Below are 27747 nucleotides of genomic sequence, written 5' to 3'. Positions count from 1 at the left end.
TTGAAAATGGGGCATGAGGCACTTGTGTCTACCTTTCTTCCAAGGCAACCGATGAATGTTTGTGAGTGCCCTTCCTTTCATTCTACAAATCATCTCGCTGGCATGCACATTGTGCAGCCTTGCACTTCCATCAAAGCTTAGAATAATTTGTGACATTAACTCAATGGTTCTTAAAGCAGAAGGCTCCGTCCCCTGTGGGAAGTGGGGTTCCCATGAGGGGGTGCTAAAGGGAAAGGGGTTGCCAGGGTGCTGATGGAGGTACAAAGGACTATCAGAACTTGAAAAGCTAGTATCACTGGATCCAGTTCATCAGTTTTGTGGAATTCAGTCAACCAAAGAGTTTTCATTGGATTTCGTATAAATATGCAATTAATTGTTACTGTTTTGAATTTTATTTTGTTATCGTCTTCCTTAGTGACTTATGCAAACTGCTGTTCTGAATGCTTTTTATAGGGTAGGGTAGGGTAGGGTAGGGGGCACTGGGGGTGAGTTTGTGGGGACAAGGGAGTAGTGGCCCCCCAAAAGTTAGAGATCCACTGGGTCAACTTCTTCCATGGGGGCTTTGTCAGATGATTAATGTGGGCAACCAGGGAGGCTGAAGAATGCTGGAAAAATGTTCACTGGGGGTAAGAACCACAGACACACCACATTCAGTCACCTTGCAATGATAAAATAAACTTAAAACCCAACACTCAAAAAATTATGAAGAAATTCTAAAATGTCCAGAGGAAGAGGTGTAGGGGGAATCACAGGGGAAGTCAACGTTCAAGAAATTGGAGGACAAGCATCAGTAGAGCGTTAGATAGTATTTATGAGGTCATCATAAGTTCCCAAATATTTCCTGGCACCTTCGCCCGTACATATCCTACAGTTTCCATTAAATTCTGCTGGAAGTCAAATTCAATTTGACTGTGGAACAGAAGTCCATTTCCTTTCAGCATTAATCCATCCCATTTCTCAATTAATCTGAGGATTTTCTTTTAATCCTCGCACATGCAGAAAAAGGTATTTTAATCTATATTCCAATATGCATTTTTTTATAATAATAAAAAAAAAATCACACAAAACATTTAATTCAAATACAAACTTAAATTTCTCCTGGGGACTTCTGCACATCTCTGAAGGTTTAAGTTCTCACCATGGTGGATACAGTTCTGCCTGGCTCGGACACGTCAGAGCAGATCGGAGAGGAATCATGCGTCAGGCTTTTGCCGCAAGCAAAACTTCAAGGTTTTGCTTCAGTTGGGAGCTTCCGACCCTGGGGTAACACCTGAAGAGCTTCAAGAGAAGCCAAGCAACATTTGATGATCGTGAAATTGCTCAGGCTACTCCACCTGCCTACCTCAATCTCAGCAAGTAGAAACCAAGATGTCAAACATTTGAAGCTTCCTACGCCTTTAAAGAGTAAAATCGTGCAGGTGTTTTTGAGATTTTGGGGTTTTTAAAGATCAGTGTGGACCTTTTCACTGCTGCTGTGAATATATTGATATTATCCTCAGCTGTTGGTTTTATTCTGTTCTAGACTTCATATTTTCTTTTACATTTACGCCCCTTTTGATCTTTGATTGAATGCTGCCCATATGATATTTGCAACTGGACAACTTATATATAAATACTGTGAGCCAACAAATCAGCTCTGTCAAAACCATCAATAGAAATAAAGGAGAAAGATTTGAAACCAGGGCTTTGCACTACATTTTGCCAAATCTCAAACTGAATTGGGTTGCTCTGGGCTGATTTCTATCTTGTCTGGATCAGGTTGAAGCAGATACAAATCGTTGCCAAGGGGATTGGCTTGTCCTGATTCAAGCTGCATGAATTTATGCAGATCTGTAGCTCAACCAGTCTCTCAGAAAGCCAGAAAGGCTGTCTCAGAAATGTTGCAATTGTTAGTTACTGCACCATATAAGGAGAATGACAGGCTGTGGAGGGGAAGAGGGGATCTGGAGGAAGACGAGAATATTCACAGCCTTTCGGAAGGCTTAATGGTGGTTAAGTCTTACAGTGCAGAACTCATTTGCATGTTCTGCCTCTCAGAAAACATTTTATGGGGTGGGGGGCATTTGTTCACCTTGTTCTTGTTTCCTATCCCTTCCAATCAATCTCATTCTGATTTTTTAAAGAAAATGTTTCATTTCCTCTCTCTTCTCATCGCTAAAAAAATGTTGCTGTTCTTATTATCACTTAAAATTGCTAACCACAAACAAATAATACTCTGCTTGTGCTGTGTAACATAGTGGGGTTATACAATATTTATTATTATTATTAGCCTGACATGCAGTCATACTTTGGCATAGCCTTCTGAAAATAATCATAATCATAATACTAATAATTTCCAATTGCAAACCATGGTGTGTATTATTCATAGTAAATAATATTGCACTCTCTCCTCTGCTGCTGCTGACAGGTACCTAGGTACATATTATCTTCATGTTCTTGCCTGCCAGTGTCTGTCTACTGCTGCCTGTCCGTGTCTAGTATCTCAGACCCGATTTAAAACAAAACAAACCCTCAAACGTTTTCAAAATCTTGATGAAAGGAACAAGACAAACACAGGGACACAAGAACTGGCATGACTTAGCATTCAAAGTATTTTTAAAAACCTCCTTTCCTTTCCTTTCCTTTTTCCTTTTTCCTTTTTCCTTTTTCCTTTTTCCTTTTTCCTTTTTCCTTTTTCCTTTTTCCTTTTTCCTTTTTCCTTTTTCCTTTTTCCTTTTTCCTTTTTCCTTTTCCCTTTTCCCTTTTCCCTTTTCCCTTTTCCCTTTTCCCTTTTCCCTTTTTCCTTTTTCCTTTTTCCTTTTCCCTTTTTCCTTTCCTTTCCTTTCCTTTTTCCTTTCCTTTCCTTTCCTTTCCTTTTTCCTTTCCTTTCCTTTTTCCTTTCCTTTCCTTTCCTGTCCTGTCCTTTCCTGTCCTGTCCTGTCCTGTCCTGTCCTGTCCTGTCCTGTCCTGTGTGGTGTAGTGGTTAAGAGTGGTAGTCTCGTAATCTGGGGAACCGGGTTCGCGTCTCCGCTTTTCCACCTGCAGCTGCTGGGTGACCTTGGGCCAGTCACACTTCTTTGAAGTCTCTCAGCTCCACTTACCTCACAGAGTGTTTGTTGTGGGGGAGGAAGGGAAAGGAGATTGTTAGCCGCTTTGAGACTCCTTAAAGGGAGTGAAAGGCGCGATATCAAATCCAAACTCCTCTTCTTCGTCTTCTTCTTCTTCTTCTTCTTCTTCTTCTTCTTCTTCTTCTCTTTTTCCTTTCCTTTCCTTTTTTTTTTAGAAATCCAAACTTTAAAGGTGGCTAGCATGAAACCCTTGGAGCTAGTCTTCTGAATTAAGTTGGGGATAATCCCCTCTATAAGGGCTATCATGTCATACTCCTATGCAAAATGCAATAAAATTATGGGCATTTTCATTCTGCAAGTCAAGTCAACTTGATTTCTGGATATTTTCAAAATTGAGGTTTAGATTGGTTCAGACGAGTTCAAGATCACTCTGGCCTGGATGTCGTGTGATCCAGATTTACCCACAGTGTTGGGTTTTCTTTAACTTGAAGTGGTCAATGGTGCTACTCAGAAGTGAATATATGCAGTTTTGACCTGCTTGGCAGCACACCTGTGGTCTATTGACAATTTGACTAATTAAAGAGGGAGTTTCCTTTCTGCACCGAATGCAGGGATGTGATAGGGTAATTGATTATTTGAAAACTGTATTTAAGTTGATCCAATGCTGCTGTATGCTGCTGGTGAGGAGGAGTGATGGCTTGCAGCTTTTGACTGTTATGGTTTTGAAATTTAAAAAAAGCAAAGATATTGAGGACAGCCTTTTATTTCTACACACCAGTCACTGTGCACACTCTGTGTTGGTGCAAAAGTCCAACACACAAATCAGATCAGGGAGCGGGCATGTGTGTCCATGCGCAGCCCAAGTAGACATCTCCCTGTTCTGATCACTGTTTTAGCTTGTGACAACAAACTTTCTCACCATGCAAGATAAAGGTAAAGGGACCTGTGACTGTTAAGTCCAGTCGTGAACGACTCTGGGGTTGTGGAGCTCACCTTGCTTCTTGCTTTACTGGCCGAGGGAGCTGGTGGGTCATGTGGCCGGCATGACTAAGCCGCTTCTGGCGAACCAGAGCAGTGCACGGAAAAGCCGTTTAACTTCCCGCTGGAGTGGTACCTATTTATCTACTTGCACTTTGATGTGCTTTCGAACTGTTAGGTTGGCAGGAGCAGGGACCGAACAACGGGAGATCACCCCATCGTGTGGATTCGAACCACCGACCTTCTGATTGGCAAGCCCTAGGCTCTGTGGCTTAGACCACAACACCACCCGCGTCCCCACCATGCAAGGTACCCACCTTTAATAAAAAGATATGGAGGAACCAGACACAATACAGGGGGACAAAGGACAGGGAAGGGAAAGTGATCCCTGACATTAAGAAGGATCTTGCATGGAGACGGGTAACATTTCTGAGAAGTTATGAGCTTCCTCCATGAGTCAAATATTGTCAAAAGGCAATGGCGGCGGGGGGGGGGTAGTCTAAGAGAGGGGCCATCTTTTAGGTTCTTTATAGGCAGGCTATAAACCCCGCTGCCATTTGGGAAGCATATGAATTTAATATCAAAGACTGTGTACTTAAAAGACAGAGACCTCTTCAACCTCGACGAGGGAGAAAGATGATCAGCTGAGTCAAGTGGGGCTTCTTCCCTCCCTCCTCCCCTCTCCTGCCATTGGGATTTAAAAGTGCTTTATTCCTGGCTCAGCGGTTTCACGGGCATCTCACCTCTGTCACAGTTTGCTTAAGTATCCGGACTGTGATTTACAATGGCGAGTGCAAAATGCCACCTTTTCAAGTGGGATGGAAAAGAGCTAAAAAGCGGAGACCAATTTCAATCTCTCTCTCTGTCTGTCTGTCTGTCTGTCTGTCTTTCTGTCTCTATCTCTCTCTTCTTCATCCACATGGAAAATACATTCTATTTTCCATTCTTTTTTCCCATTTGCTTGGAGTGAACTGTAAGAGGAGTGTGTGTGTGTCTTGGGGTGAGTTGTGAGGGGAGAGGAAGCAGGAGAGATGAGTGTATAATAATAATAATAATAATAATAATAATAATAATAATAATAATAATAAGTTTGTTATTTATACCCCGCCCATTTGGCTGGGTTTCCCCAGCCACTCTGGAGGGCTGTCAACAGAATATAATAGTCTATTAAACATTAAAAGCTTCCCTAAACAGGGCTGCCTTCAGATGTCTTCTAAAAGTTTGGTAGTTGTTGTTCTCTTTGACATCTGGTGGGAGGGCGTTCCACATGGCGGGTGCCACTACCGAGAAGGCCTCTGCCTGATTCCCTGTAACTTCGCTTCTTGAAGTGAGGGAACCGCCAGTAGGCCCTTGGCACTAGACCTCAGCGTCCGGGCAGAACGATGGGGATGGAGACGCTCCTTCAGATATACTGGACCAAGGCTGTTTAGGGCTTGAAAGGTCAGCACCAACACTTTGAATTGTGCTCAGAAACATACTGGGAGCCAATGTAGATCTTTCAAGACCGGTGTTACGTGGTCTCGGCGGCCGCTCCCAGTCACCAGTCTAGCTGCCGCATTCTGGATTAGTTGTAGTTTCCGGGTCACCTTCAAAGGTAGCCTCACATAGAGCGCATTGCAGTAATCCAAGCGAGAGGGGGTTCAGTCAGGTGTGGTGGAAGGGCAATTGTTAAAGCAGCAGGTGGCATTAGGGAGTGCTGTGATTCTCTGGCAGTTGGACTTCACCTCTACAGAAGAAGAAGAAGAGTTTGGATTTTATATCCTGCCTTTCACTCCCCTTCAGGAGTCTCAAAGTGGCTAACATTCTCCTTTCCCTTCCTCCCCCACAACAAACACTCTGTGAGGTGAGTGGGGCTGAGAGACTTCAAAGAAGTGTGACTGGCCCAAGGTCACCCAGCAGCTGCATGTGGAGGAGCGGAGACGCGAACCCGGTTCCCCAGATTACAAGACTACCGCTCTCAACCACTACACCACACTGGCTCTCACGAGACAGGTGGGTGCCAACAACAACAGCAGGTTTCCATCTGTGTATTGCTACCATCCCCTTGACCCTTTCTGAATATTTTTCCAGGGTTCCATAGGTTGTAGTCTACTAAACCCCTTTATTCTTTGCTTTCCCATCTACTGCTATCAGGTCAGGTGTCACCTGCCCTGTATCGGTGCACCCGACATTTCTAACATTGATGCAGAATGGTACTCTTATGCTGCCTGGAAATGAATTCTGTCGGTGAGCTTTTGCCCCAGATTGCAGACATTTCATTACACCTCTGCAGAGAAGCCGGTGACTCAGAGGGCTAATTTCTATCAGATGAAGCCAGAGCTCCCGTTGCAAAGAACCACAAGGATTTCAATGGCTGCCTTTTCGTTTTATCAAGTTTATCTGATTCTGAGGGGTTAATTGGCAAAAGCGCTATTTCCCTGCAAATACCAGAGTCCGGTGATTTAATTTGTCTCTCTGCAGCGGTAGCAAGTGCCCTCAAGGTTACTCAAAGCTGGCTCTGGTTTCACAAACATATAGATAAAACATTCCAGCAAACATAAATCAGCAACCGGTGCTGATTGCAGAAATCTCCCTTTAGCCAGCTCACCTTAAAACAGGGGCTTTTAGTTTGTTTGCCGTTTTTAAAGGATTGGGGATGGTAAAGGCCCTGGAGTCTTGTTGTGATTACTGCCATTGGCAATAACCCCAGGCTGTTTCTCTCTCTCTGAGATGTAAACAAGAGTGTCTGCTGCAGGAACCGACAAAGGCACACAGAGACATTTCGGGTATAAAATGGCCACGGCTTATCAATGCAGTGGAAGCAGCACAGGAAGCACAGAGTGCCACAGATTGAAGAAGACCCAGCATAATACAGGAAGCATCCAGTCCTACCTGGAGCGGCTGGGACCTTTTTCATGCAAAACAGATGCTCTACCACTAAGCTAAAGGTAAAGGTAAAGGGACCCTTGACCATTAGGTCCAGTTGTGGCCGACTCTGGGGTTGCAGCGCTCATCTCGCTTTATTGGCCGAGATAGCCTGCGTACAGCTTCCGGGTCATGTGGCCAGCATGACTAAGCCACTTCTGGTGAACCAGAGCAGCACACGGAAACGCCGTTTACCTTCCCGCCAGAGCGGTACCTATTTATCTACTTGCACTTTGATGTGCTTTTGAACTGCTAGGTTGGCAGGAGCAGGGACCGAGCAACGGGAGCTCACCCCGTGGCAGGGATTCGAACTGCTGACCTTCTGATTGGCAAGTCCTGGGATCTGTGGTTTAACCCACAGCAACACCCGCGTCCTTACCACTAAACTACAACCCCCTTTTTATACCAAGCCAGGCCATTGGTTCGTATAGCCTCACGTTGTTGACAACAACTGGCAGCAGCTGGGCATAGATTCAGACAGGGGCTGCTTCCAGTCCTTCCTGGAGATGCTAGTTCTGGGCGCCACAAGTTAAGGAGGATCTCGACAAGCTGGAAGGTTTGCATAAGAGGGCGACCAAGTCTTATGGGGAACGGTTGAGGCAATTGGGTATGTCTGGTCCTATCCTCTGGAAAAGACTGAGAGGTGATATAAAAGCTGCCTTCAACTATCTGAAGGGCTGTCACATGGAAAAGGGAACAAGCTTGTTTTCTGCTTTGCCAGAGGATAGGACCTGAACCAACGGATTCAAACAACAAGAAAGGAGATTCAGACTACAGTGATACCTCTGGTTGTGAATGGGATCCATTCCGGAGGCCCGTTCGCTATATGAAAAGAGTGCATCCTGAAGCGCCATATCTGTGCAGGTGCACGGCACGATGTGGTGCTTGTGTGCATGTGTGAAGCACGATTTAGTGCTTCTGAGCATGTGCGAACAGCAAAACCTGGAATTAACCCTTTCCGGTCCTTCCGGGTCGCCGCGGGACGCAACCTGAAAAAACGTAACATGAAGCAAACGTAACATGAGGTATAACTGTAAATATGACTTCCTGGTGAGGGGAGGAATGACCGCTGGGAAAGCGCAGAGAGAAGAAACGACATGATACAACTGCATCAGCACAACTGGATGCCTTCATCTGCCCAGCTGCAACAAGACATATCTCTCCTGCCCAAACCAAAGGCCAGGAGGAACAGCTCCATCTTGCAGGCCCTATGGAAAGATGTCAAGTCGCGCAGGGCCCTAGTCTCTTGTGACAGAGAGTTCCACCAAGTCGGGGCCAGTACTGAAAAGGCCCTGGCCCTAGTTGAGACCAACCTACCTACCTTGCGGCTTGGGACCTCCAAAGCGTTGTCATTTGTGGACCTTAAGGTCCTCCGCGGGGCATACTGAGTCTTGCTAGGACATGTCGCAGTCAGAAAGGTGTGGAGGGAACCTCACGCCACCTCCAACCAATCACAATCTGTGGACCACAATGGCAGCGATGTGATATAGCATGGCATACTGTCACTCCCAAGGCATTCCAGGAAGCTGTCAAGCTGCATTAGGAGCCTGTGATTGGCATAAGGCACTTTTTTCTTTTAAAAGCAAGAAGGAATGGAATACCCTTGGTCAAGTAGGGTAAGAAGAAGAAGAAGAGTTTGGATTTGATATCCTGCCTTTCACTCCCTTTAAGGAGTCTCAAAGCGGCTAACATTCTCCTTTCCCTTCCTCCCCCACAACAAACGCTCTGTGAGGTGAGTGGGGCTGAGAGACTTCAAAGAAGTGTGACTAGCCCAAGGTCACCCAACAGCTGCATGTGGAGGAGCGGAGACGCGAACCCGGTTCCCTTGATTACAAGACTACCGCTCTTAACCACTACACCACACTGGCTCTCTCTCACACTGGTAACCAACACATACCCCTCCTGAAAATTAAAGAGAAAATGCCCTCTATTCTCTTGAGATGGATTTGCTTTGCTAACCCTTATGCAATGAATGTTTTTATACATATATATATAAAAGGGGGTGTGTGGGGTTTTGGGGCACAGCTTTAGTTGAGACTGGATGCTTGTTTAGGGAAAAAAGCTCCTTGGTTTTATCCAGCAATGCAGTTCTTAAGTCCTTAGCAGACAGCGCCATACGACTTGTACGGAAAACAAACAGTGAGGCTCCAGCACATCATTTCTGTGTTGACCCCTGGGAAATGGATCGTCTTTTCTACTTCAGAGGACAACATCTATCCTGGCAGCATGGCATTCAGCTAGATTAAACCAGTTTTGAAAGGCGACATATAAGCATTCGGTATATAACCAGCACTAACAGCACCATCCCAAAATACATCCAGCCTGGGTCCTGTGGGATTTACACCCATTTAACCGGAGACTGAATGCTTCCCCAAGGCTTGTTCAAAACATGGTTGCCACCCTTCATACACACTGAGTTGTTGTTGTTGTACCTTTTTTCCCAGACAGGGACTGAAGGTGACTTAAACATAGAGGAGAAGCAATCATTAAAAACAATTTAATACACCCCCGTCCAAGACAAACGGCACAGTACCAGCCTCCTCATTAAATAATAATAATAATTAATAATAATAATAATAATAATAATAATAATAATAATAATAATTAATAATAATTTATATCCCGCCCTCCCCAGCCAAAGCTGGGCTCAGAGTGGCTAACAACAGTAAAAGTAACACAGTTTACATAAAACCAGAAACAATTAATTGAAATACATTCTAAAATCAATTCATTCTAAAATCAATTCAGAATCAAATTAATGGCAACCATTGGGCTAGAGTGCTATGAGGATTACCAAAGGAGGGGTTCAGGCTGTGCCTTGGCCAAAGGCCTGGTGGAACAGCTCCGTCCTGCAGGCCCTGCGGAAAGATGTCAGGGCCCTAGTCTCTTGTGACAGAGCGTTCCACCAGATCGGGGCCACAGCCGAAAATGCCCTGGCTCTGGTTGAGGCCAGCCTAACTTCCCTGTGGCCCGGGACCTTCAATGTGTTTTTGTTTGAAGACCGTAAGGTCTTCTGTGGGACATACCAGGAGAGGCGGTCCTGTAGGTACGAGGGTCCTGGGCCGTATAGGGCTTTACAAGTTAAAACCAGCACCTTAAACCTGATCCTGCACTCCACCGGGAGCCAATGCAGCTGGTATAGCACCGGGTGAATGTGATCCCAAGGTGGGGACCCCGTAAGGAGTCTCGTTGTGGCATTCTGCACCCACTGGAGTTTCTGGGTCAGTCTCAAGGGCAGCCCCACGTAGCAGTCAGTTCTACAAAACCTGTTGGAACAAGAAGGTCTCCTTCTGCCAGCAGAAGGACAACACGGAAGGACACAGTCCAGCTTTTATAGAGAGGGAGTTTCAAAGTCTGGGAGCAGCCATCACGAGGACCATTTCCAGAACCCCCACTAAGCATGCCTGTGGGGATGGCGGGAGCAAGAGGAGGGCTTCCCTTGAAGATCACAGAGCCTTGGCAGGTTTGTGTAGGGGAATATGGTCTTTCAGACAGCTTTCAGGGCTTTATAGATCAATAATATCACAGAGTTTAAGGCCAAGCCCTGCTCTGTTGTGTTCTACCCGCCAGCGAAGCATTCTGACTATCATAGCTGGCTGAAAACAACACAGAGCATCATTTCAGCACCTACAACATCGTGCAAAGTGACCCCACATGGAAGTTTATCGCTATTTCTTTCAAAGCCAACACACCAAATTGCCATTTCACAGACATGGTGCCCATGATCCTATGTTCCTTCCACAGGTGGGAAATCTTTCCCCTTGGTGCTGAAACCCACAATGTCCCTTCACTGAGGCAGCCTGCAATTTAGCCTCCCTCGATAAAGTCATGATATCATTGGTTTGAAATTCAGAGAGCAGTAAGTCCTCACCGCAGGCGACCTCTGCCTTGGGTCAGAAATGAACATTAAGCGCTCTCTGTTTATAGGGTTTGGAAGAAGCTTGCCACTCTGGGTTTTGATCTGCAGGGTTCTGAATCTTCCTAGAAATGAAAATAGGAAGATAGAAAATGTGGGAAGGAGGAAATCATATCCTTCTGAGGTGCCCCCTGATATCTGAGTCCATCACAGCTGGGCACATAGACACCAGTCTGAGAAATCATGAGTTTGGGATATACTTTGTAGGCTAAAAAGTTTTCTTAAGTTTCCAGAGAAATGCCAAGGTCAATGCACACACACTTCAATGGTTACTAGAACACTGTAATAAACATACCATCACAAGCTTATGAGGCCCTGATTAGTGTCTCATTCTTAATTAGCAAATGAAAGTCAAGTGATGCACCTTGCAAGTGCCCTCTTTATTAGTGCAAGAAGAACGCGAAAATTTGTGGCTCCAGACACTGTTCAGGCCAGGCCATTATGGAGCCTGAAAGGCAGTTTCTTAAATAGTCAGAGTGTGGTTTATTTATGAACGTGTTTTCTGCATTATTTATGCAAGTTGTGCCTGGTCAGATGTGCAATAATAATAACAACCTTTTTTACCACCATCATCAATGAGCAGCGGCAAGAATAAAGACGGTGAGCAGGATTTGTAACTGGCATCCCGCTTACAGGAGGAATGACTTCAGTACTCGCTTGCGAGACTGACTTACCACCTGGGAAATTAAGGGAAAGGGGACCGGTGGAGGAATTACGCAGACCAAAAGGCCTTCGCTGCATTTAACTGCTGCCATGTTATTAGCATTGCTGTGATTGAAGGCCCCCTTCTGCCTGGAGATCTGTTTGTGCATTAAAAGACACAAGAGACTATCTGCCAATCCGGGGAGAAGTGGTGGCAGGTCTCAAGAGAGAAGTGTGTAGCATAGAACAGCACTCGCAGGCCTAAGAACAACAGCCCTGGCTCTCGCCCAAAACCAGAGAGCAGAGGCTTTTACTTGCAGGGAAAGAAGTAAGATTTTATTACAGCAGTCTAGCAAACTCAGTGACTAGGGAAGAGCAGGGTCTAGCCCAGGTGCTCTTACGAGGAAAAGGGGTTTGTACAATAAATCTGTTCTAAGAGCAAAAGATCAAGCATCCAAGATTAGTTAAAAAGAGTTCTAAAACTGCCAGGGAGATGTGATGTCATTCCAAAGAGTTTCCCTGGCAAGCTTTTAAGCAGAGGTGGAAGACGTTCTGCTGTATAGTCTTCTATTTTCTGTTTATCAGCTCCATCTGGTACGCAGGCTGAGACCCTACATGCCCACAGACTGTCTCACCAGAGTGGTGCATGCTGTAGTTATCTCCCGCATGGACTACTGCAATGCTCTCTATGTGGGGCTACCTTTGAAGTTGACCTGGAAACTATAACTAATTCAGAATGCGGCAGCTAGACTGGTGACTGGGGGTGGCCGTCGAGACCATATAACACCAGTCTTGAAAGACCTACACTGGCTCCCAGTACGTTTCTGAGCACAATTCAAAGTGTTAGTGCTGACCTTTAAAGCCCTAAATGGCCTCAGTCCAGTATACCTGAAGGAGCGTCTCCCACCAGACGCCAAAGAGAAGAACAACTACCAGACTTTTAGAAGACATCTGAAGGCAGCCTTGTTTAGGGAACCTTTTTATGTTTAATAGGTTATTGTATTTTAGTGTTCTGTTGAAAGCCACCCAGAGTGGCTGGGGAAACCCAGCCAGATGGGCGGGGTATAAATAATAAGTTATTATTATTATTCTAAGACCTCATCCACATCATCTCCCATAACACTAGAACTCATGGGCACCCAATGAAGCTGAATGTTGGAAGATTTAAGACAGATAAAAGAACGTAGCACACAGTTAAACTATGGAACTCACTGCCACAGTAGGGAGAGATGGCTACCAAGTTGTATTGTTTCAAAAGAGGATTGGACAAATTCAGGGTGGAGGAGAGGGCTATTGATGGCTACTAGCCATAAGGGCTAAGCTCTGTCTCCACACTTGGAGGCGGCAGTGCTTCTGAATACCAGTCGCAGGAAACCACAGGAGGGGAGAGTTGCTCTTGTGTGCTCAGATCCCGCTTCCTGGTTTCCCACCAGCATCTGGTGGACCACTGTGAGAAAAGGATTCTGAACTATGTGGGCCATTGACCTGACCCAGCAGGCACTTATTATCGTAGAATCATCGATGAAAGGTACCCTAAGGATCATCTAATTCAGGGTTTCCCAAACTTAGGTCTCCAGATGTTTTTGGACTACAAGTCCCATCATCCCGAGCTAGCAGAACCAGCGGGATGGGAAGGATGGGAATTGTAGTCCAAAAACAGACCCAAGTTTGGGAAATCCCGATCTAGTTCAACTCACTGCCATGTAGGAATACACAGCTGTCTCATACAGGGCTTGAACCTGCAACCTTGGCGTCATCACTACCATGCTCTAACCAACTCAGATATCCACGCTCAATTATGTTCTTATGTGTCTCCCATTTCTATCTGAATATGAGGGCTCAGAAGGAGCAACAACAGCCAGACTTCATATGAATCAAACATGCATGCAGCTTCCCACCCTCACTTTAGGTAAAGGGACCCCTGACCATTAGGTCCAGTCGTGGCTGACTCTGGGGTTGCGGCGCTCATCTCACTTTACTGGCTGAGGGAGCCGGTGTACAGCTTCCAGGTCATGTGGCCAGCATGACTAAGCCGCTTCTGGCGAACCAGAGCAGCACACGGAAACGCCGTTTGCCTTCCTGCTGGAGTGGTACCTATTTATCTACTTGCACTTTGACGTGCTTTCGAACTGCTAGGTTGGCAGGAGCAGGGACTGAGCAATGGGAGCTCATCCTGTAGCGGGGATTCGAACTGTTGACCTTCTGATCGGCAAGTCCTAGGCTCTGTGGTTTAACCCACAGTGCCACCCGTAACCCAACTTTCACTTTAGCCCTTCCCAAATTCCTTTGGTCATGATTTCTCCCCAGCAGTACAAGTGGACCAATTTGTGTAGCAGCATCACAAGAGTGATGGTGCTGGGGGCCTTGGTGTCCTCTCTACAAGGCTGGTGCTGTGCTCAACATGATGGGGAAAGGGCAGAACAAGGTGGTGGAGTCAAGTTCAGGGGAGCTCTGGGTTGGTGAAAATGACGCTCGAGATGCCCTGACTACGTTCCCACCACTTTGCTTCACCTAATCTTCATCCTGCTGATTTAGAAAGAGGGGAAATGTCCTTACTCCAGTTCTGAAGGGGTATAAAAGTCCCCTCTCCACTACAACCTTGACTCTGCTAACCTTGCAGAAGCATGCTAAATTCAAGTATCTGCTTAAGCCAATCCTTATTCATGAAAACACTTAAGCAAGCATTCAAGAGCTTTGCTGAACCAGAACAGAGGTTGCCAGCTCAGATGTGCAGCCCATGTTAATGGAGGGAGAAAAGCCCTTCTCCTTGACTTCCAAACAGGGTTTAGATTAGATCATACGAATCCAATTTTACAGATCTCGGGGGAAGAGGGCTGTTATATCGGGCGATTATTAGAAACCAGTCAAAACGACCTCAAATAGATTTCCCTGCACAATCATGTCGCAGGTAGGTCTTAAACTTCTCGCTTGCTCCGTGCCAGATGTTGTTCATATGGAAACTCCAACCACAACTGTTTATTATTCCAAGAAAGGATATATATTTGTGTGCGAGAGAGGAGCAGAAGGAATCATTTCTTTTCCCCTACATGATTTCTTTCTCTCTCTCTTTTTCCCTCGCCGCCCCTCGTCTCTTGCCCTCCATTTGCAAAGTTCCATAATTCCACCTCAAAGTCTCTAACGCTCTGAAGAAATGGGACAGTTCTTCGTTGTGCTACATTAAAGGGGAAATATATATATACTAGGGCAAAGGAAAAAGTTTTCAGAGTTTCTCTTTCTGCAGCACTTTAACCGGACCACTCACCCTGCACCGCAGGCCGTTGGGAGATGAGAAACTCACCCTCGGTTCAAGAGCACTGCATTTCACAGATCAGAGGCACTGAGGCTAAGCTACCCACTGGTCAGAAAGGATGTGAAAACTGCTGGACCAACAACTAAAAAACGATGTATTTATAGGGAACAAGAAATTAATGGAATGCTGAGACACTCCACCACCATGCTGAACGGCATGTACGTAATGGACTATCCTCAGAGCTTTTCATTTCTTTCTCTTGGGAGAAGCAGTAAAAATGTGCAAGGATCATACTTCATCACATCTTCTATTTTCCTAAAATAAAAATTTAAAAATCCCCACTTTTTCATTTTACAATGTTCATAGAACAAAAAATTAAATCTAAACAAAAATCAACATTTTCTCCTGTCCTCTCCTTTCCGTGGCTCCTTATTTTATGTCACAATCTTATGCATAACCAGTTCCAACCTATTTATAAATTTAATCTTTTTACTCTATTTTTTTTACTGCTTGTGTTTATGTCGATCCTGCTAACGTTTTTAATTGTTTACAATTTGTCTTCATATATTCAACAAATTGTCTGTTAAAAAAGTCTCTCATCTTGATCTCTTATTCTTCTGGTAAATTTTGCCATCTCTGTGTATTCCATCAATTTTAATTGCCAATCATTTTTCACTGGGACTTTCCATCTTTGGACATATTTGCTGCCAAGGAGTGTGGTGGAGTCTCCTTCTTTGGAGGTCTTTAAGCAGAGGCTTGACAACCATATGTCAGGAGTGCTATGATGGTGTTTCCTGCTTGGCAGGGGGTTGGACTCGATGGCCCTTGTGGTCTCTTCCAACTCTATGATTCTATGATTCTATGAGCATCTTCTATTTGCTCTCTTCTTTTTTGTCTTTTCTTCTCCTCCTTCTTCCACAAGGCAGTCGATGCATAAATTGCAGGACGAGCTCCAACATTTTACAGTGTTTGGATTCGGGGGCATAAACATTTAGACGGCACATATTTTATGGGGCTGCTTGCAGTAGCACAGTGCGGCTGGCTCTGATTGTCTGTCAGCCAATTGTGACATAACATTAGCCATGTGTTGATGTTATTTCACCCCCCTCTGCTCCTAACGGTAATTGCCTCAAAGCACATCAGCATATCTACAGCACGTTGGTAGAAGCCTTGCCAGAGCTGCCAGTCATTTGGAAACGCGTGTGCGCTAAGTGAGTACATGAATTATTTGCCTCCTCAGCAAATACTCAACTAAATTCAGGTGAGGTTTTCTTGCCACTGCAAATCACCAAACTCTCTATACAGCGGACCCTCGGGTTGCAAACGTGATCCGTGTGGGATGCACGTTCGCAACCCACAGCAGCACATCTGCACATGTGCGGGTTGTGATTTGGTGCGCATGTGCAAAGCACGATTTCGCGCTTATGCACATGCACGACCCCCGAAACCTGGAAGTACAGTGGTGCCCCGCAAGACGAATGCCTCGCAAGACGGAAAACCCGCTAGACGAAAGGGTTTTCCGTTTTGGAGGTGCTTCGCAAAACGAATTTCCTATGGGCTTTCTTCGCAAGACGAAAATGTCTTGCGAGTTCCTGTGATTTTTTTTCGCTCCCCACCCCCTTTTTCTAAGCCGCTAAACCGCTAATAGCCTTTTAGCAGCTAATCCGCTAATCCCTTAAGCCTTTAATAGCTGCTAATAGCCGCTAAATCGCTAATAGCGCTAATCCGCTAATCCGCTAATAGGGTTGCTTCGCAAGACGAAAAAACTGCTAGATGAAGAGACTCACGGAACGGATTCTTTTCGTCTTGCGAGGCACCACTGTAACTCGTTCCAGTACCTCCGGGTTTCGGAGGGGTCCGTAACCCAAAGAAACGCAACCTGAAGTGTCTGTAACCCGAGGTACAACTCTACATGTATTCCCCCCCTTTATTTTTTCCCCATTTTTAAATTGATTTTCCACATTTATCTCAAAATGACACAACAAAACACACAACAAAGGAAAACACGTTGCACTTTGACGTGCTTTCGAACTGCTAGGTTGGCAGGAGCTGGGACCGAACAACGGGAGCTCACCCCGTCGCGGGGATTCGAATCGCCAACCTTCTGATCGGCAAATCCTAGGCTCTGTGGTTTAACCCACAGCACCACCTGTGTCCCTCCAACATTTCCAACCCTCGAACATTTCTCCGATGAGATGCCCTCCAACATTTCTCCGATGAAAATGGGGATGTCCTAAGGAAAAGTGGGACATTCCATGATCAAATCAGAAACCGGGGCAGCTTCTGTAAATCTGGGACTGTCCCTGGAAAATAGGGACACTCGGAGGGTCTGTAATTATCTTAGGTAAATTTATGTATGTTTATTTGGGCTTGAATCCTATCAAACTCAGTGGGATGTCCACGCGGGCAAGGAGTCAACAGCCACCTCCAGGTATGTACCTTTACACTCCATGAAGTTCTAAGCACTGGAGATAAGCACCACCATAAAATTAGCTTCATTAGAGATCCATTGCCCCATATAATTCCCATCAGCTGAATTAAGGCTGCTGTTTACAACATTAAATCACGCCTAGTTCTCATCTCTGCTTCTACCCCGTGTCTCTTCCCTGCTGAAAACTGGCTGGCAAGAGGCGGCTTGTTTGAACGTTTATGGTCTTCTAACGGTGTTGATAGCATCACATTTCCTGCTGCACTAATAATATTCCCAAATCCACCCTGAAACAATTAGCCTAATCCAATTAGAGAGGCGCAAGACTATGTTTCTTAATCCAATCTTGTGATTTATTGTGCACTCCTAGCGCAGAGTTCATTTGCAGTTTAAGCCCTGCATGGAGAGGGAGAGAGAGAGATATATATACAAACATCTTATTTTTCCTGAGTTGCTTGCATTCAACACTGGGGTTAAAGGAAGGAGTAAGGAAAAGACACTTCAGAAGAAGAGACAGAAAGCCTCTCAACGTCTGTGTTTTGGAAATCCTGTTTTGGAAAGCGTGTTCTCATTAATAGAGAGCTCGTGTTGCGGTGGGGTCTGGAAGGCCACCCCTCTGTTGCTGGGCGGGTTGGTTTGGATGACCATCCACAGTGATTGGGAGGTTGGGTTGTTGGGCAAATTTTGGTGTTGCCATTTAGGGGGTTGGACCAAGGGTTATAAAATGAAGCCACGCAGCTTTGACTAGATGCTTTTGCTGTGTGCATCGGATCACCCGCCTACCCTCACTAATTTTAGGAATCTTGGTTGACCTTGCTATGCCTGTCATGGGGTCGCCTGATTTGGGGGCAGGGGCCTGGTAGGAATTTTGTCCAATTGGCTGATTGGCTGGTGCCATTTGGTTTTTGCCTAGGTAAAGGTACCCCTGCCCGTACGGGCCAGTCTTGACAGACTCTAGGGTTGTGCGCCCATCTCACTCAAAGAGGCCAAGGGCCAGCGCTGTCCGGAGACACTTCTGGGTCACGTGGCCAGCGTGACATCGCTGCTCTGGTGAGCCAGAGCCACACACGGAAACACCGTTTACCTTCCCGCTAGTAAGTGGTCCCTATTTATCTACTTGCACCCAGAGGTGCTTTCGAACTGCTAGGTTGGCAGGTGCTGGGACCGAACAACGGGAGTGTACCCCGCCACGGGGATTCGAACCGCCGACCTTTTGATCAGCAAGCCCTAGGCGCTGAGGCTTTTACCCACAGCGTAGCAAATCGTCACAACTTGTAAGGTTGCGGTTAGGCATTGGTTTAAAAATTTGGTGGAGGGGTAAGGATTGGTGGTGACTGCCCCTCCAATGCTGCTGTGGAAAGGGAATTCCATTAAAGGAATCCAGGGGCTTGCCATTCTTTTGTCCGTACCCCTAAAGGGGGCTTAGGGCCGTGCAAGCCCCAAGGAGCATGGGGGGGGGGGTGAGGGTCTGGTGCCTGGCTCCATGCTCTCCCCAATATTGTTTTCTCTTACTGGCTTTTGCTGGAATCTGGAAGTCAGTTCTGTCCCTAGGCGTGAGGACAGATAGTCATATCCAATGCCTAAGCAACCACTCACATTTATGTATTTTAATAAAGTTGTGGCCAAAAATATGCAAAAAAACCTTAAACAAAAATTATGTGTGAAGTGTGAATCATTTGGGGGTGGATTGGAGGACTCGTAATCTGGTGAACTGGGTTCGCTTCCCCCCTCCTCCACATGCTGGGTGATCTTGGGCTTGTCACACTTCTCTGAAGTCTCTCAGCCTCACTCACCTCACAGAGTGTTTGTTGTGGGGAAGGAAGGGAAAGGAGATTGTTAGCCACTTTGAGACTCCTTAGGGTAGTGATATGATGGCCTGGGACTGGGGCTCGGACTCGGAACCAGAGGAGTCTCAGTCCACACCGGATCCTCTGTCTCAGGCGACATCTGAACCAAGTCTGGGGCCTGGTCCTGAATAGTCCCAGTCTGCACAGGTTCCCCTGCAACAAGCACCAGCTGGGCCGAGTCAGGGGCTTGAGCCTGCCCTGGCTCCAGATGCGGGGATGACCTCGTTGCCTCCAGCTGGGCCATCACTTACAGCTGCTCCACTACCAGTTGGGTCAGGGGAGACTGAGGAGGCCCCTGGGTCTAGTAACCCACCGATGTCTCCCGAGTTGCAGAGACTAAGGTATGAGAGAAGGAGAGACCTGAGTACTCGCAGGAGGAGTGCTCACCTTTGGGCGAAACAGGGAGGTGAATCGACAGGGGATCAGGACCGGCCGCTATGCCAACAAAGTTAATAGGCTGTCGGACCCCGCCCCAGGTTGCGGGAGCAACTTTGCTGTATGCTAGATCCTGCCTGAGTCCTGTTCTTGCCTGGTTTCCTGCCTCGAGTCCTGTCTTAGTCCTGTCGGACTGACTCCCAGCGGAACCTTTGGATTCTGGACCTGTCCTGGACCGTGTTTTACGGGTTACCCCTGGGCCCAGCACACCTGCAAGCAGGACCTCAGAAGAAGATCCCACTCCTCTCCTGCGGTTTCCAGCAACTTTGTCTTCAGGAGTGCTGAGGCCCCCAACTGTAGAGGCAGAACATAGCCATCCCTGCTAGTAGCCATAGATAGCTCTCTCCCAAGTTGGTGACCATCTTTGCCACCCCTGGGAATGAGTTCCATAGTTCAACTAGGGCCTCATTAAAAAGAACTTTCCTTTCTCTGTCCTGATCTTCCCACATCCTTCTGCATTGGGTGCCCATGAGTTCTAGCGTTACAAGGGAGCTTTATAAATTTCTGCATTGCCACCTCTCGCACACCTTTCCTCTAAACTAAAAAGTCCAAAATGTCCCCAAAGCTCAAGGCAGTTAACCACAAAGCAAAGGCAGCTAGGCAACATTTTTTAAATGTATATATAAAAGCTGAGAGTAAAAAGAGCAGTAAAACCACTTACATCAATACAGCTTCCAGTCAGTTAAAGAAAAGATTTTATATATATATAAAAATCCAGAATGCTTATTGCTAAAGAATCCCTGGTGGCAAACAACAGGTTTCGTGTGTGTATGTGTGTGTTGTGATTTTCAGTACAAAAGTGGCATTTTAGGGAACAGGCCCCAAGAAACTGAAATTTCATAAAATACAACACAGCAACAACACCAGCAAGGCCAGTGCCTGCCTGGCTGGCTCTGTGTTACAGATTCCTGTTTAAATTAAAATCACTGTGCAGACCAAGTATATAAACTCATAATCTTTATGCCTAATGGCTGCTGATTAAGCACTAACATTTTTTTTTTTTAATTGTATTGCTTTTCTGTTGGCAAGATCCCTGAGCTGAATTTTCACCACACCAATAGGCACTTTCACAGTCCAAATCAGCTTCCAAGCAGAACTGTATCGGACTATTTCTCAGCCAAGTGCATTTCCTAAACCCCTAATGGTTGAGGATTTCTCAGTGTGGCGGGATTCCCACAAAGGACTGCAGACACACTCAATATTCCTCCGCATTTCCAAAAATTCCATCAGGGCTGAAGCACTGAACTCTCAGAGGCTTCCAGTTTCCCCGCAATGACAGTGACTGACCTCAATCTGCTGGATGGCTTCTTCTCGCTGGCGGATGACCTCCAGGTCCTCCTCTGTGATTTCGGAGAGCAGGGCATGCTCCTGGTTCTGTTCCGTCCACAAGCTGTCTCCGCCGTTGAAGATCTTTTCGTCATCCGCCAGGTTAGAGAAAGGGGTCTTGGGACTTTGCTGAAGTGGAGAAAACATAGCAGGATTTAGAACCAGTGGACTGAGATTCCTGCATTGCAGTGGGTTGGGTTGGATTGGTCCCTTCCAACTCTGCAATTCTATGACTCCCAAAGGAGGATCATGTCAGATAGAAAAACATTACTCCACAATAAGAGGGTTGACACCGCAAAACAACAACAACCAGTTGGACATAGGCAGTTGCCTTATACTGAGTCCCCATGCTGCTCAATATTGTCTACACTGACTGGCAGCCCCTATATCCTCACAGTGCCTTCATGCCCCTCATACCCTCTCTCTGTTCCTCTGTGTCCTTCTGCCCTGATTTACTGAAACTTCTGCTGTTTAAAAGTTGCCTTCACTGTTGTTCCCTTCCCCTGCTCTTACTTCATGCAAATCCAGGACTGTGATCAGGCACTACAAATCCTCCAATGATGACAGCATTCCATTTCTATTTATATAGGAAGATCTATCTAGCTATGGGCTATATCCAATGGTGGCCATTACTGCCTCCTATGGAGCAAGTTCCATAGTTGAACTAGACACTGCATACAAAAGTACTTTCTGCCACTTTCTTACACTATCTCATCCTTACTAGAGATGCCAAAGTTGTTCTCCAGATTCGGGCATTGTTATGAGCTTGTGTGGGACACGGAGAGCAAAAACCAGCCTCTAGAAGGATGAGAAAGATTTAAGAAGCCCCAAATCCTTCTCTGTCCTGGAATAAAACCCTGACAAACTCCCCCATACTTCGGGAGGTGGCTGTGAAGAGGCAGAATTTTGTTCCCATCATTCTTTCCACTCCTCCCCCCTCCCCAGATATCAACACAGAAATACTTTTTTTTTTTCTGTAAGGAAAGGGGATCTCTGTGATTCAAATGGATGTTGGCGATTAGAGAACAGTGACTTGCTTAAGACATTTTAATAAGTCCATGCTTTAGGCGAGATGTGAACTAGGGATTTCATAACTAGCTCACAACCACTGCATCAGTAACTACAGCAGACCCTCAGTTATTAAATATGTCATGTACGGAGATCTATACATTTGGGGGGAAATATATATCAAAGCGTTAGTAGAAAATGAACCTCACCAGTACTTGGAAGAGAACCAACAAATTAACAGAGTTTACAAATCCAAATGCTGGAAAATTGAATCACTCCTTAAAGGGGCAGACTGTGTAATTAAAACGTGGCAATTTGATACATTTCTGCCCTTCAACATATATTAGCTCAAAGCACTGAGATATGTATGTGAAGCTGTGCATTTATAAACCTTCGGTTCCGCTGATATTGTAAACATTAATTATATATGTACTAATAATTATGTAGGTTTCAATACTGATATTTCCCCCGGCATAATAGTCATCTGGGTGCCACAGTTCACAGGGGATCGGATTTTCTATTAATGGAGCCAATGCATATTTAAAATTAGTTATTACATTAGCAGGCTATTGCTCCTCTACTCCATATGAGGTTTAAATTAACAAACATCCACCCACAGGCTTGATTCCCAAGGAAAGCAGAGATTGCAGGGGAGAACGAACATAGAAAAGGAGAAAACAAATTCAAGGTGGATATATTTTAAAATGGGATTTACTGTAGTTGCTATTTGAAGGACATAAATACATGAGCAGAGCCTCCTGCAGAAGGCCTATGGCTCATCGTGTCCTGCATCCCATCCTCACAGGACTAACCAGATACCTAAAATGAGGAACCTGCAAGTGGGACCAGAACATAGGGGCACCCTCCCCTTTTGAGATTGTCAGCAACTGGTACCCAGAAGTACCATTGTCATAAGAACCTAAGAAGAGCTTGCTGGATCAAGCCAAGGTCTCAACTCCTACAGCATCCTGAAACTGAGGCTCCAATACAACTAAACAACAACTGCCGGAATAGCAGCTACATTTTCCTTGCTTAGCTGAGATGCAGCAGAACTATCTGCTTGGTTTCATTAGACTGGATAATCCCTGTCCAGCTCGCCTTTCCTGAAACCAACACACGCTGCTGTCGCCGGGAGAGTCTTCTGCTGCAAGGCACTGAACAGAAGCCCAAAGCAATTACAGGAGAAGAAGGTCCAAGGCAGCAGCAGAACATTTGGCCTGGGACTCTGAAGACTTTTCCAGATGAGATCTGGAGTGTGATTACTGTTTTCGCATTATCTTTCAGGCAGAAGGAGGGAGGGGTGATGGGAAGCTTAGGTTCTTAAAATCCAAGAATAACAGCCCATTACTTCTGACTCCGCCTTTCCATTCCTGGTGTGGCCTATTTGATGGGTTCAGTGAATATGTCTTATTTCATAGAACTGAAGAATTGTAGAGGTGGAAGGGCCCCCAGTGGTCATCTAGTCCAGCCCCCTGCAATGCAGGAATCTCGACTAAAGAATCCCTGACAGGTGGCCATTCAACCTCTGTTGAAAAAACCTCCAATGAAGGAGAGACCATCTTCTGCAGGAGTCTGTTCCAGCGTAGAACAGCTCTTGCTGTCAGAAAGTTACCGTATTTTTCGCCCTATAGGACGCACTTTTTCCCCTCCAAAAATGAAGGGGAAATGTGTGTGCATCCTATGGGGCGAATGCAGGCTTCGCGCACCTCTCCGCAAGCAGTGGGAGCCCAGCGCTGGGCTCCCGCTGCTTGCGGAGAGTTGCCTGCATGCTGAAGCCTGCGCGCACTGAGCTCAGCGCGTCCAGGCTTCGCGGACCTCTCCGCAAGCAGCGGGAGCCAGCGCTGGGCTCCCACGGCTTGCAGATAGCTGCCTGTTTGGGTGCTGGGGTCGGGGGAAGCTCGGGCTTCACCTGCCCCAGCCCCGCGCCTGGGGGAGGGGAAAATATTTTTTCCCCTTTATTCCCCCCCAAAAAAACTAGGTGCGCCTTATGAGACGGTGCATCCTATACGGCGAAAAATACGGTATTCCTTAAATAGTTTCGGTCAGATTTTGTAATACAGAATTTCTATATGTTTGTTTCACAAGCATATGCATTTTAATGCACGCTTTACTCTTGTAGATGCATTTATCCACCTGTTACTTGGCTGCAGCACTGCAGCACAAAACTCAAGGAAGTGCAGATTTTGGTTTGTGCAGCATTTCAGAAAGCGCAAATTTGACAGGTTCTTCTTTAAGTGTCAATGGATTTGGGTTTTTGCCCCATCCCTGGTCCACATGAATAAGGAGTAAGGAGTTTAATATCTGGAAGGGGCTGCCTTCCCTCCCTCTTACACTTGAATAAATTGGTGGGTGAGGGCTGAAGTTGTAGAGAGGGAAAGGATCATGGAGACAAGGACAGCATTAAGAATACCCTAGCTGCAACCAAACATCTGCTTCCACCATAGTTTGATAAAACAAGGTTCCAGGGATGTCTATCAGGCTGCCTGACGCATCATGTTCGGGGAAAAGCTGTGGACCAGCAGCCCTTGTGCTCAAATCCTGTCTTCCAATGTTGCAAAGCACAGCTGCTGTGAGAACAGGATGCAGGACTAGATGGGTCATTGGCCTGATCCAGCAGATTCTTCTTACATTCTTATGAATAGTTAAATCCAGGTAACTCGCAGGTTAAGACAGCATCTTAAAAAGCAGAGACATCACCTTGCCGACAAAGGTCCGTATAGTTAAAACTATGGTTTTCCCAGGAGTGATGTGTGGAAGTGAGAGCTGGACCATAAAGAAGGCTGATCACCGAAGAGTTGATGCTTTTGAATTCTGGAGCTGGAGGAGACTCTTGAGAGTCCCATGGACTGCAAGAAGATCCAACCTCTCCATTCTGAAGGAAATCAGCCCTGAGTGCTCACTGGAAGGCCAGATCCTCAAGCTAAGGCTCCAATACTTTGGCCACCTCATGAGAAGAGAAGACTCCCTGGAAAAGACCCTGGTGTTGGGAAAGATGGAGGGCACAAGGAGATGGGGACGGCAGAGGACGAGATGGTGGGACAGTGTTCTCGAAGCTCCCAGCATGAGTTTTACCAAACTGCGGGAGGCAGTGGAAGACAGGAGTGTCTGGCTTGCTCTGGTCCATGGGGTCATGAAGAGTCGGACACGACTAAACGACTAAACAACAACAACAATTCACAAGTGGGCGACCTGTGGCCCTCAGCCCATTTCATGTGGCCCTTGGGCAAATCCCTGTGAATGGCAAGGAGGGGAAGGGGTAGAAATGCCATGGGGGGGGGGGGGAGAAAGCAAGAAGTCAGAAAGCGAGAGAAAGGTGTGGCAGAGAAAAAGAGCGGAGAGAAGGGGTAAGGGCAGAAAGAGAGAGATAGGGCTGGTGGAGGGGAGGAGGACAGGAATACAGGAGAAAGGGAGTGGCCTGTCTCACCTTTGGCTCCAAAATCACCTTCTCCAAATGTGTCTCCCTAACAGAATAGCATTGAGTGAAAACAGCCCTTGACAGATAAGAAGGTTAGGCAACTCTGAGATAATTGCTCCCTCTCTCTTCCATAGATCATGGATGGGGGAGGAGAGCTCTTTTTACAAGCACTGGAAGGTTAAGGGATGTAAAGAAGAAAAAAGCCCCACGGCTATTTATTAGTTTCAGTTTACAGGGCTTGGAGAAATCTGCAGGAAGAACAAAGCATCTCCCTGCGTTCTCAGCAGCCACAGCGAACAACTGCAGCTTATCCTGCGAGTTAAACTTGTAGCTTAGAAAAGTATCCTGGAATTGCAAGGAATGGGGAGAAACAGACACAGAAAACCTCCTCCCTCCCTCCCTCCCTCCACCAAACTGCCTCCCACCTCTGCTTGTTAGCTCCACTGAGGAGTCCTTGCCTCTACATTTTCATTTGCTTCCTTGCACCATGTCTCTAGTCCCTAGCGTTGACCGCTCTGTGCTCCGAGTCTGCACGAATTCATTAAGCAGCCAGCATTAGACGTGAAGGAGGAGAAAACCCTTTGCAGCGGGAGAGATGGGAATGGGGTTTTGAGAACAGAAGGAGTCCTCCCCTCTTTTTTAATAGCTGCCAGTCTCTCTCTTTTAACAGACACAGGTCAAGCCCCCAGGTTAGCAGAAACCCAGAATGAAATGCTCAGGTCTGTCTCACTTCATGCCACGCAGAGCGTGATTTGTCTTAGTTGGGTCTGACTTCACTGCAATGAATGCCAGGGAAAAATGGGGATATGAATTGTGGTGTTGGGGGATAGGATCCTCTAAAAGCAGGGGGAGTAAATATGATGCCCCCAAGACTTTGATGAAGGGCAGCTCCCATCATCCCTGACTGATCCCATGCTAGTTGATGAGAGCTGCAGTCTAGAAACTCCTGGAGAGCGTCATGTTAGTGGCCCTATGGCAGCACAGCCAAACTTTTCATAACAAGTAGGTTGCAAGTGTGCTTTGACACTGCCTTGTTGCAGGGGTGGGGTCAAGGTAAAGGTAAAGGGACCCCTGACCGTTAGGTCCAGTCGCAGCCGACTCTGGGGTTGCGGCACTCATCTCACTTTACTGGCTGAGGGAGCTGGCGTATAGCTTCCGGGTCATGTGGCCAGCATGACTAAGCCGCTTCTGGCGAACCAGAGCAAACAGAAACGCCATTTACCTTCCTGCCGGAGTGCTACTTATTTATCTACTTGCACTTTAACGTGCTTTCGAACTGTTAGGTTGGCAGGAGCAGGGACCGAGCAATGGGAGCTCACCCAGTCGTGGGGATTCGAACCGCTGGTCTTCTGATCGGCAAGCCCTAGGCTCTGTGGTTTAACCCACAGTGCCACTAGCATCCCGCAGGGGTGGGGAGCGAGGCCCAAATCTGATGCCCCAGCCCCAGCCCACCTTCTGCCTTCCCAAATCCAGCTAAACTAGGCATCAGGCTTTGATAAGGAGGCGCGATGCTCTGGCATGGTCCTAGAACCTTTCCACCTCCTTCCCAAAGCTGGAAAATTGCTAACTAGGCTTCGGGAAGGAGACGGGAGGGCTCTAGGTCCTTGCCAGAGCCTGCTGCCTCGCTTACCTGGCTTTGCAAGGCGGTGGGAGGCCTGGGCATCAAATGTCACTGAGAGCTACCCAAAAAAGGACTGCAAGTTGGACTATGGGTTTATTCTAAGGTGATGCATGAACAGAGTTGTGCTAGTTCTAAATGTGTATTATTTTTTGTTCTACTTTAGGCTAAATTCAGTAGGGAGTTCTCACCACTAGTAGGGATTTGGTTTTCTCTGCTGCTGGGACCAGAGCTGAAGAGGCAAGGCACATGTTTTGCACACCAAAAGGTCCCAGGTTCAATCCCCGACATCTCCATTTTGAAAGGTGAGCAAAGCAATACCGTGCCTTATGGGAAAAGCAAAAACACCTGACTTGCTAGAAAGAAGCTAACTTTATTTCCCCCTGATGCATTTATTAATGTTTTATCAAAGTTGCTGCAGTTTTCCCTTGCCGGAGTCTTATGAAAAGGGTGGCCGATAAATATTTAAATAAAATAAAGACAGTGAAAAATAAATAAATCAATAAAGAAAAATAGCCAAAGGGGATGTGTGCATTGATATGAGTATTCATTGATTGCTTTGATTGTTAGTCTCAAACAGCTGGATAGGCTGCATATCCATTTTTAAACAAGCCAATGGCCCAGAGCTTTCTTGTTCTCTCCTGGCTTCCCATCAAAGTCTCTTTGGAATAGTTCCCTGTCTCTCCTCTGTTATCTATGCCTCCCCTCCTTCACAACTTCTCGTTGCCGAAAATAATCTGCTTTCTAAAAGAAAGCAAAATAATCAAATATGGTTCACGCTAAAGCATGAAAATTCAGGAGGTGTGCAGCAAAATAGGCATGGATGAACACATCCCCCCCCCCCTTATTGATGTGGCTCCTTAATTCTGGATGCAGATGGGCTTGTCTTTGTGCATAATTTGCTTTCTCGCACTCTCTTTTTGCTTTGCATAT

The 27747-nt window shown here is 46.3% G+C and overlaps 1 protein-coding gene across 1 annotated transcript in view; it reads right to left on the bottom strand.

The window, feature by feature from the left end:
- The window catches only part of TSNARE1 (t-SNARE domain containing 1), a 356177-nt gene that overhangs the window by 117914 nt on the left and 210516 nt on the right, over positions 1-27747 (bottom strand). Inside the window, exon 8 of the mRNA XM_083449087.1 lies at positions 20735-20902. Coding sequence (XP_083305213.1) covers positions 20735-20902 — 168 coding nt within the window. The remainder of the gene's footprint in view (positions 1-20734; positions 20903-27747) is intronic.

This window comes from Podarcis tiliguerta (assembly GCF_965153285.1).
Source record: "Podarcis tiliguerta genome assembly, chromosome: 7".
In the NCBI taxonomy this organism is placed as follows: Eukaryota; Metazoa; Chordata; class Lepidosauria; order Squamata; family Lacertidae; genus Podarcis; species Podarcis tiliguerta.
This window is presented reverse-complemented; position numbering and strand designations above follow the sequence as displayed.